The sequence below is a fragment of the Bombina bombina genome, chromosome 4, assembly GCF_027579735.1.
Source record: "Bombina bombina isolate aBomBom1 chromosome 4, aBomBom1.pri, whole genome shotgun sequence".
Classification (NCBI taxonomy): domain Eukaryota; kingdom Metazoa; phylum Chordata; class Amphibia; order Anura; family Bombinatoridae; genus Bombina; species Bombina bombina.
Window position 1 is genome coordinate 1,039,392,506 of NC_069502.1, and position 11,418 is coordinate 1,039,403,923.

The 11,418-nt window shown below is 36.1% G+C and overlaps 1 protein-coding gene across 1 annotated transcript in view; it reads right to left on the reverse strand.

The window, feature by feature from the left end:
- The window catches only part of PLCB4 (phospholipase C beta 4), a 788,735-nt gene that overhangs the window by 25,998 nt on the left and 751,319 nt on the right, over positions 1 to 11,418 (reverse strand). The window contains 2 exon segments of the mRNA XM_053712158.1: positions 2,608 to 2,783; positions 7,603 to 7,678. Of these exon segments, the coding sequence (XP_053568133.1) occupies positions 2,608 to 2,783; positions 7,603 to 7,678 (252 nt within the window).

Genomic DNA, 11,418 nt, shown 5'->3' on the forward strand with positions numbered 1-11,418 from the left:
TTGACATCTGTATTATTGACATTGTACTACGCCAATTTTGTCCATTTACATCACATCTGCTGTTTGTAAATATCTGTGCTTAAACTGCACTTTATAGACCATAATACTATGGTCTTAGACTGTTGTCGGAGCTAACGTAATATTTGTTCCAACACCACAGATATAGGTAACACTATATCCTTAAGACTTATATCTCATGGATCCATAGAGATTTTAGGAAGAATTTTAGAAGCTTTTTTATTTTGTATGTATTATATTGTATTTTCATTGTATATTAACTGTAATAAATACATTCCATTTTTAACATATCCATACCTCACAGTCCTTTTAAGCTTCCCAGCGCTCACTATATCACACAATTGTAGTCACATCCCAAGTCCACTAGGGGACTTTTGCCAGTGAGCATAAGGCTGTAAAATACTAGCACTCGGTCTACCACACACACGTTCTAAGTCTGAGCACTCCTTAGTGCTCAGTGAATGTGGAAGCTGCACCAACGACTTACAGCGACTTACAGCAAAAGGGAGAGCTATCCATTCTATAGGAGCTGAAACGTTACATCTATAAAATCTAGCCATACTCCCAGAGTCACGAATGTGAGTTTTACAAACGTGGGTTTTTATTATAAGATTACAATAATAAGATTTCCAGAAGGATTTAATAGTGATTGAGATAGTTATCTGGTTTATGTATTAACGTACTCAAGACAATATATTGTGTAGTTTAATCCATTAAGGGAATATAATACTCCCTGTATTAATTAAACATAAATGTGTCTATTATTGTACTTGTCTATGCGCAGCTTATATTTCTGTGTAATAACAGAATCTTTGTAAAATTTATATATAGTCACAATTTGTACGTTTACAGTCTGTTCAGAAATATATTTAGTATCCATTGTCTGAATTGCACTAACAAACATATTAAAGGGACATAAAACCCCAAAAATGTATTTCATGATTCAAATAAAGCATGCAATTTTAAACAACTTTCTAATTTAATTCCATTATCAAATTTTCTTCATTCTCTTAGAATCCTTTGTTGAAAAGCAGGGACATATACTTTGAAAAGCAGGGACATATACTTAGGAGCTGGCCCATTTCTGGAGCACTATATGGCAGCAGTTTTGCAAGAATGTTATCCATTTGCAAGAGCACTACAGGCAGCACTATCTCCTGTCATGTAGTGTTCCAGATGCCTACCTAGGTATCTCTTCAACACAGAATATCATGTGAACGATGCAAATTTGATAACAGAAGTAAATTGGGAAAAAAAAATTAAATGCTATGCTCTCTCTGAATAACAAAAGAAAATGTTTGGGTTTCATATCCTTTTAAATTATAGGATTTTTAGTTAAAAGACAGATTACAAAAGGTAATAGCTCAAAGTTTGTGAAAGGAGGGAAACGTAAATAGCGGAGTCCTTCATGAACCAATGAAGGGGCATATTTAAAATGACATGAAACCCAAAAATATTATTTTATACCTCAGATAGAACATTCATTTTTAAACAAATTTCCAATTTACTTCTATTTTCAAATTTCTTTCATTCACTTGGTATCCTTCATTGAAGCGAAGCAATGCACTACTTATTAATGCATATATATGCAGCCACCAATCATCAGCTAGTTTCCAGTTGCATAGCATACCCAGGTATGCGTTTCAACAAATGATACCAAGGAAACTAAGCAAATAAGATAATAGAAGTAAACTGGAAAGTTACTTAAAATGATATGCTCTTTAAAGGGCCACCTAGTTGGAAATAAACAGGTATCAAGATGAAGATATGACCAGGCAGCCAATCAAGGGTTTCAGTGTTACATATTGTTGTAAACACTGCTGCCATAGAGTACTAAAGACATGTGCACACTCCTGAGCTCTTATGAGCCCACCTAGATTTACTCTTTAGAAAAGAATACCAAGAGAAGAAAGCAATTTTGATAATTGATGTAAAATGGAAAGTTGTTTCAAATGACATCCTCTATCTGAATCATAGAAGTGTAATTTTGACTTTACTGTCCCTTTAAAAACAAACAACAAAATCATACAGTAGAATAAAGTAGAATACAGACAAAGGGGTCGATTTATGAAGCAGCGGATGCTGCTTCTGACCCACTCCGCTTCAGGTCCGCCTGAAGCGGAAGTTAAGAAGCAGCGGTCCTAAGACCGCTGCTCCTTAACTCATTCGCCACCTCTGAGGTGGTGGACAGCAATCAGCCTGATCAGATACAATTGGGTTGATTGACACCCCCTGCTAGCGGCCAGTCTGCAGGGGGCGGTATTGCACCAGCAGTTCACAAGAACTGTTGGTGTAATGATAAATGCCGAGAGCGTATGCTGTCGGCATTTATCGATGTGCAGCGGACATGATCTGCTAAATCGGATCATGTCCGCTCGCACCTACATAAATTGACCCCAATGTTTCTTTCTAGAAACTCAAATATTATTTTAATGTAGGATATGGTGTAGTATAATGTCAGGAAACATCAGAATCCTTAGTTCTAATGAAAGTGGTTTTAGGAGTAGAAAAGTTACATAGTCCAAAAAAACATAATTTACCAAAAATGTGCAGCTTTGTACAATGCATTTGTGGTTTCCACCCACTCACCTTTCATGAGACAGTTTTAGCTGTTGAGTCTGTTGTTCTTGTACAGTGATTAGCAGTTTTTTGAGGAGCTCACACTGTTGGCTTAAGTGGAGATCACGTAGTTCTTGCTCTTCCGCGTTGTGTGTGTTGATCATCTCGGACCACTCTTTTGTTTGCTGGGCTACAACATCTTTCACCTGGCAGAAGAGACACATACTGCCCCATTAAGTTAGATGATTGAAACCAGTCCACAACCTCAAAATTGAAAATCTCACTGCAATATGAGGGTTCTCACTGATGGTCAAAGCATGCATGTTATAAAGCACAAATACTGTTGTGATGATGGAAACAGATTGCTATTTCCTAAAACCATTTACACATGCAGTCTTAATACACAAATGCCAAACCGTGTGACCAAAAGAGAGGAGAGCAAATGAGGAACACAACATGCGCTTAGCGTCTCATTTGATTGACAGGTCTCTACCTCGGTTGACATGGAACTCCTTTCCATTAGAGTATACTGAGGTAGGCTCAGGATCATGAATATGTCTTAAGCACTTTGTGGCATAAGTGCTTGCAACAATGTTTGTAATAACATTATACATTTATAGTGACACATGCACACTCCTTGGCCTATCTAGATATAGAAAGAAATGTTCTTTTTGTTTTAAATGGTACACTCTTTAAATCATGAAAATGTAATTTTGACTTCCATATTCCTTTAATTAATTTAACAATAAAAACTGTAAAATGAAAAAAAAATAAAAAAAAAATACGATTGTATATGATTGTATAAAAAGATGTAAATTCTGGAGATAATTCAACTCTTCAACAAGACAAAACCTGTGTTTATATTATATATTTATATTATTTCAGTAATTTTATGAGATTATAAAATCAAAATAAAAAAAAACCCAATGATAATCCATGAATTTCAAGTAGTTTCTGTACCTGGTCTAAGCAAATTACTTTTTATTTCACTTATAATTTAATCAGTATACTTTGGTAACTAGCTGTGATTCGTTCACAGAGGACAAGAGTGCAGGTGGGATTCTAATAAAATATTATCAAGTCTTTTTTTTTTTGCATTAGAGGTATACAAGATACACTGATGAGTGTACGCTATCAATTGTAATTAGCTGCAGGAAAATGGATAGTTAGGTTTTTTTTTAAAGTTTTGTGCTTTTTATAGATCTAATGGGCTTTTTTAATCTTTAAAGTGGTAGATACTTGGAAATCTATGTGTGTTCTCTTTTGTATGTTTGCTGTACAGAGTGAAACAGCTTCTGAGAATATTAATTAGGTAATAAAATGGAACATTGGAAAGACAGAAAAGCTATTATCGTCCAACTGTTTTTTTCCAGGACAATACACAATTGTAAACGCAATATTTACATAAGAGGTGTCATTCACCCTGTTACAAAAAATTTAAGTAAAATTAAAATTTAAGAAGACCCAGCTCCAAAATACACCAAGTAGACTTAATATCTTAAAATTAAAATATTTAGGAACATGTGGAAAATATGTTATCTTTATTAAATATATACTATAAAATGAAAACATATAATAACACATGCCTTATTGCCAAAGAGGAGATATCAACATTATTTACTAATGCTGTAATCAGAATTTCCTTTTTTTTTCAAATGAAGCTTAAATAAATATACAGTACTGAACAGTTTCTTTATGGATTATAAAATATATGGAAATAGCATGGTTAGACAAACAGCTTGTTTTTCTCAGCCTCTACACATATGCCTTATGAACTGTGCAAAAGGAAAATATCACCTACATTGAGTAGCTTAACCAACCATTTTACATACATAGGATACATACTGGGACTGCAAGGTCATAGGGTCTTATATGAAGTTTGATGTTTGCATGTGGATCACAGAGGGGATACAGGGCCATAATGTATATTCTGAAATCTGATAGAAGTGTGTAACAGGCAGGGGCTGAGGTGGAATCACAAACCCTCCTATCACCCCCCTGTCACCCAATGGTTGTCCAGTATTTTAATAGGTGGCAGCTGGCAAGCCAAGATGGCAAAACATCAAAGTTAAGATACAGAGTCTGCACAGCCTAGCATGGTCAAATTTGTGAATCTGTAGTAGGTTTTGTGAAAGCATAGCCTTGGTATTATCCACCTCTTGTATACTGAGCTTCAGTTTGGGTTTATAAAAGTTTAAGGAATATCAAAACATATTATATAGCTTAATAGGCTTGGCAATATCCACTTCTTATATACTGAGCTTAAGTTTGGGGTTATAAAAGCTGAAATATGATATATAGCATAACTACAGCCTAGTAATAAAGTTGTCTTCCTGACTGATAAACAAATTTAGTTATTTCTACAGACATTTATCCATATTTTCCTTTTCAGTTTTTAAGCATTTAGACGCCTCATATATTACAATTTGTGGCTCACGTGGACATAAGACAAGATTAAACACATAACAAATTAGTCGCATTTCATTGTTTACACATTACTGAGAAAGAAAACTTTATCGTCATTAGGGATAATTTAGCAAACTGATGCTTGTGCCATAGCATCTACCAAATATTTCAATGCAGATTTCAAGCATAATTTACAGATTTTATGCTGCTTCATAAAGCTATTGTCCCACAGTGTATTCTAATTAATATGAATATGTAGATTGCAAAAAAACATTATTAAATGAATATTGATTTGGGATCTTTCCAGTTTAAGAAAGCAGGAAGTAGTAACTTGAGGAAAGCAAGACAATACCAATAATGAATTTTATTTTTGAATAATCTGAAAACACAACGTAAAAGTATAAGACTAGAATTGGCAATAACAACAGGTTTAAATGATTGGATGCTGAGCTTGAAACATTCAAGTGAAACCATGGCAACATCAACCTCTCAAAAGAACAAATGTATTCATAAAGTACATGCAAAAGCAACTACAAAAACACAGATTGCAGAAAATGATGCATTCAGTTTGATTACAGCACAAAAAAAGAGATGGAACTGAAGCAAATGGTTTGGTAGGTTAACTGCAGCTATTTCATGCTATGGTATAAATGTAAATTGGAGATTATTATAGCATCATATTTATGGAGACTTTCCACAAACGTGGTAAAAATGAATCAACTAAGGTTAAATCAAGTCAGGTTGACAGAATTTCCTGCATAATACATATTTTTTTATTTTAATAAAAGTGAAAAAATCATTAAAAACCATTTAAAGGGACATATGCATATAAATAAATATATATATATTATCTATATAAGTCAAATCTAAACTACAAAATACAGGTAGCCCTCAGTTTACGCCGGGGTTAGGTTCCAGAAGGAATAGTTGTAAATCGAAACCGTTGTAAATTGAAACCCAGTTTATAATGTAAGTCAATGGGAAGTGAGGGAGTTAGGTTCCAGACACCTCTCAAAATTGTCATAAGTAACACCTAATACATTATATTTAAAGCTTTGAAATGAAGACTTTAAATGCGAAACCACATTATAAACCTAATAATATAGATTGCATCATCATCAAACTAAGTTTAATGAACAAAAACGTTTTTTACTTGCATTTTTCTGCAATCAGTTCTCTGCATTGTTAGCATGTTAGATAATATTGGGTCTACACCTATTCTATGCATTTCAATCTGCAGTGATTAATAGGCAGTTAGGCACCTTCACCTCAAGCAGCTGGACAGGAAGATAATAGGGAAGTGGCTGCTCAATGGCTAATGTCTGTTCTGTTTACACAGATCAATTTCAGACCTGTTAAGTTGCATAACTTTGCTGCAAAGCAAGCGGACAGCTTCACCTACTGGCTATTTTAATTAGTGCACATGACTGAAAAAAGGTTGTTATTCTGAACCGGCGTAAACCGAGGGCCACCTGTACTGAAGTATGTGGTGAATACTCCGGTCTTTCTTTGTCTCTCTTTTGGGGTTGTCAAATGTACATTCTGCAGAAGTAAATTACAGGAACAGTGGATACAATACACACTTATTTATTATTTAAAGGAAAGGGAATCTGAAAGCTAGAATTGTTCTTTCATGATTCAGATAGAGCATGCAACTTTCTAATTTACTTATATTGTCAATTTTTCTTCATTCTCTTGGTATCCCTTGTTGAAAATCAGCGATATAAGCTTAGGAGCCGGCACATTTCTGGAGCAAAATATGGAAGCAGTTTTGCAAGAATGTTAACCATCTGCAAGAGCACTAGTTGGCAGCATTATTTCCTGCAGTGTAGTGCTCCACATGCCTACCTAGGTATCTCTTCAACACAGAATATCATGGGAACGGAGCAAATTATAGGAGTAAGTTGTAAACGTTTTTATTTATAAATGGTATGCTCTGTCTCAATCACAAAAAGAAAATGTTTGGGTTTCGTATCCCTTTAATGTCCCATCAACAAATCCTGTTAAATAACATGAAAACTCTTAAAAATAGCATTAAGCTGAAACGACAGGATTAAGTGAAACAAATATTGTCTTTAGGTAGAGAGTAAAATAAATTTTTGGTGTCAAAATGAAGAAAAAAATATGAATAGTTCAAAACCTTCCACCAAGACACACCAGATTCCTTAAGGTTTTAATGAATGGCATACAGATCCAACACACAGGTGATGACAGCAAACCTTTTACAGCAGTTTTCAATATACTTGTAATTTTATGTTAGAATTCCCCATATTTAATAAAATAAATTAACCCTTAAATTTGAATTTGTATTTTAAAATCTATCATTTAGTTTATTCAAATTAAAATAAAACAGGTGATTTTTAAACAATCATTTTTGAATATTGAAAACTGCAACTAGGTTTAAGAACACAGTGATTATAATGGAAAAAGGGAAAAAGTACAGCCGTATCCTGATTTTTTAAAATTGTTTAGCCCTTCACCTTGTCTGTGACCATTGTACTTAAAGTGTATTAGATTTTAGCGCAACATGTACAGTTAGTTGTGGATGTCAAAGTGGTTAAAATAAATAGCGTGCGTTCAAATGAAAAGCTAATTGAACAATGGAGTACAGTTTCTTACCTTGGATTTATGATCTGAAGTTAATACCTGAATTTTATTTTCTGTTTCTTTCTTCAATTCAAGACAGTTACTTCCTCTAGACAGCAAAATATGTTCCATGGTTAGAAAAGTTTTTTGTTTTTTTTATGCTCTTTCACTAAAACCGCTCATTTAGTTACAACTTATATTTTGGGGAAATGTATAATTCTAACAGAGGCCTCTTGATTAATTAATAGAGGCTAATAGGTTCAGAAATGAGATATTTACTAAGATATGTTTAAAAGGCAAATAAATTATTATGTCTAGATTTTATTCAGTGTTTAGGGACCCTTTAAAATGCTGATAAACGAATATTACGACCTTCTGAGCTATATTTAGAGAAACTATTTTAACTGCCTAAGTTATTAGGATCAAATTGCTAAAGTCTGTTCTGAATATCTTTTAGTGAATAGGTGGTAAACATTGGAACATTTTCACCATTTATATTTTTATATACTGTCAAAAATAAGCAAACCTACTAATTGCAAAACAGTATTGTTGAGTGATGCATTGTGGGAAGATTAAATCTAGCGGCAGTAAGAGACTTTCCCTGGGCCAATACTGCATTCACTTGCAATTTTATTTAAAAAAAAAGGTGTCAGTTTGTTGCCCCTTTAAGAGAACAGTAAAAAAGCAACATGGATACTTCTGCTGATAAAGCAAAAGAACTCTGTCCATAAACGGAATTCAATCACAGTAGAATGCTGCTACTAAATGATAAACTTTAATAATATTTTTGAGGCTCTCTATTACTGAAATTGCAAGAGAAATTAACTCTTTCAGTTCTAAAGTCCTTCAACACATTAAGACGTAAGTCTGAAAGGTTAAGAGATCTTCATAAGCAGAATGAATTTGCATTAATTTACTTTTCAGTTGCATGGAAAATGGATGGAATATGTAACTATATATCAAGAAGTAATAACATATGTAAATCTGAACAGAACTGGTATCCAGGGAAACGTGGAAGTTGTATTGTGTTTTTAGATAAGCTCTGGCAAATCTCATACATACAATTTTTTAGGCAATGCCCTAAAGCTCAGACTCGGGTTAATATAGATTTATATACATCAAAATGTGGATACTATCTAAATGTGTATATTTGTCTAGTTTCCTATTGTTTTTTTGTTCACTGAAAATTTTGTTTTGAGCTAGGAAGATCAAAAATATTCAGTACAAAGGTATAAAATGTACCATAAAGTCATTGAAATCCCTAATAAAAAATAAAAAAAACCCACACTAAATCTAATTAAAAAAATGTAACAGAGCACAAAAAAAAACATGAAAAAAATAAAATAAAAAAGAAACGTTGCTTTAAAGAAAAGGGACACATATTTCTCAATTACTAATAGACTGTTACCTAGAGCATCATTAAATCTGGTTAAAGTGTTTTAACAATGACTTTGCTTGTGAAGCTTTATTAGGCAATTCCATCATGAAATGTGTTCTGAGCAGAACTTGCACCCAGCTGGTAATTCCCTAGTATGTCCAGTAGTTCTATTATATGATCCAATGTAGATAACACCGCATAAAGATAAAATGTCCTGTTGTTGGTAAAAACTATTTCATAGGGGTCACAATACATTTGCAATATAGAATGTTTAATTTAACTATGAATAGCAAACAAAGTTTCCAATGTACATTATTTATTTTACTCCCTTTTGCTTTAATTTAAGACTTTGTGGGTTTTCCAGATTGCATGAGCAATGGAAGAGCATACTCCAGACCTAACAATGCAACATTCCACACAGTGATTGTTTGTTGATTTTTGTAGTTCATTTATATCTGTCTCTAATTGGCCTCAGCAGAATATAGAAACAGTTATGTATAGAGACTATGGGGCCTATTTAATAAAGGTCTGTCGGACCTGATCCGACAGTCTGGATCACGTCTGACAGACCTCGCTGAATGTGGAGAGCAATACGCTCTCCGTATTCAGCATTGAACCAGCAGCTCTTGTGAGCTGCTGATGCAATGCCGCCCCCTACAGATTTGCGGCCAACAGGTGGGGTGTCAATCAACCCGATCATACTCAATCGGGTTGAATTGCGGCGATGTCTGTCCACCTGCTCAGAGCAGGCGGACAGGTTATGGACCGCTGCTTCATAACTGGTGTCTCCAGAAACACAGGCCATCAAGCTCCATCCGAAGCTTGATAAATGGGCCCCTATAAAACAATGCAATTTTGCTAACAAGTGACATTTTTAATTATTTTCTAAACAATTATTTTGTAGGCAGACATGTTGTAGTGTTTAATAGCTTATATATAGGGCTTAATTTATCAAGCTGTGGATGCAGCTTTGGCCCTCTGCTTCTTAACCTCTCTGCCATCCTGGACTAATCCTACCATGGTGACTGATAGCTCCTGATGTCATGTGATTGGCAAGGCCGGTTTGGGCCGCCGTAATGCCGGGAAAAATCCCGGTGGGCTGGGCCATTAGGACCCACTGGTGGGCCAGCAGCTGCAGCGTGCACCGCACAGGGCGAGCAGCAGAGCACAGTCAGTCACTACCTTCATCCAAATTATCATAGGTGAGTGAGACTGTGACTGAGCGGCCTCTCCCAGTTAGTATATCCCCATTGTCCTTTGCTTACTAAGGTTTTCTTAGCTGACACTGTATATACCCCACAGACAGCCTAGTCGCCCCCCCAAGCACCAGTGTCCAGCCTCCCCTCCTCCACGCATGCATCCAGTAGTAGTAGAGTTAGTGTAAGGCTCCACACCCCACTGCATACTGTGCGGCCGGGCTGGGGGAGGTAGTGCAGACTGCCATGGGTTCCAGGCCTAGCTAGCAGTGTGATGAGGGGCAGGCGCACGGTAAGGCTGGTGCAAACAGTTGCAAACTTTGCGCTCCCCAAGCACAATTGTCCAGCCTCCCCTCCCCCACGCATGCTCCACACACCTCCAGTAGTAGTAGAGTAAGGCTGCACACTGCGTGCTGTGCGGCCTGGTGGGGGGAGGTAGTAGTGCAGACCGCCGTGGGTTCCAGACCTAGCTAGCGCTGTGGGATGATGAGGGACAGGTGCACGGTAAGGCCGGTGCAAACAGATGCAAACTTTGCGCTCTCATCCATATTCAGCACTCTTCCTCCCCTGTATGCCTGGATCACCACCTCCTCACTACACCGCCGCACTGCACCGGCTGACACAGGATGGGCATTTCTAATTTTGATCTTTTATATTTCTGGCTGCTTAACTGTTGGTGTTATTATGCAATATATACATTGTTAGCAGATGGGTGCTGTGATTGAGTTAGCCAATTAACCTCTTTGTTGCAGAAACAGCTATGCTATTGTAAAGTATCAGCATTTAGATTTAGCAGATGTAGGCCTGCTGCTACTGACTGCCATTTTGGCCACAGGAAGGCAATTCACTAAAATACATTATGGTTGGTATTTAATGTATTGCTATACCTAGGTTACAATACTACTTAGGTTTGCAGACTTTTTATTAAAATCATTTTCAGCCTGTATTACATATCCACCCTATTGTTCCATTAAGTTGTATTTTATCCAAATAATACATTATTTGCTGTTTAGTGCACTTATACTGAGTCTGCAGCATTATTTCTGGAAAGTTTCAGAATTTGTATGGGCTGGGCTGAAGGGGGCGTGGCTGGGCATGAGAGGGCGTAGCTGGGCCGGTCTATAAAAAATTCCAGGGCCGGTCTGATTTCCCAGTCCGGCCCTGGTGATTGGTTGCACAAGGACAGGGGACAGCATTGGACAAGCAGTCCCCTATTCAATGATAATTGCCAAAGACCTATGCCGCCCACTCGCCGTTTTCAAAAGCTGACAGGTT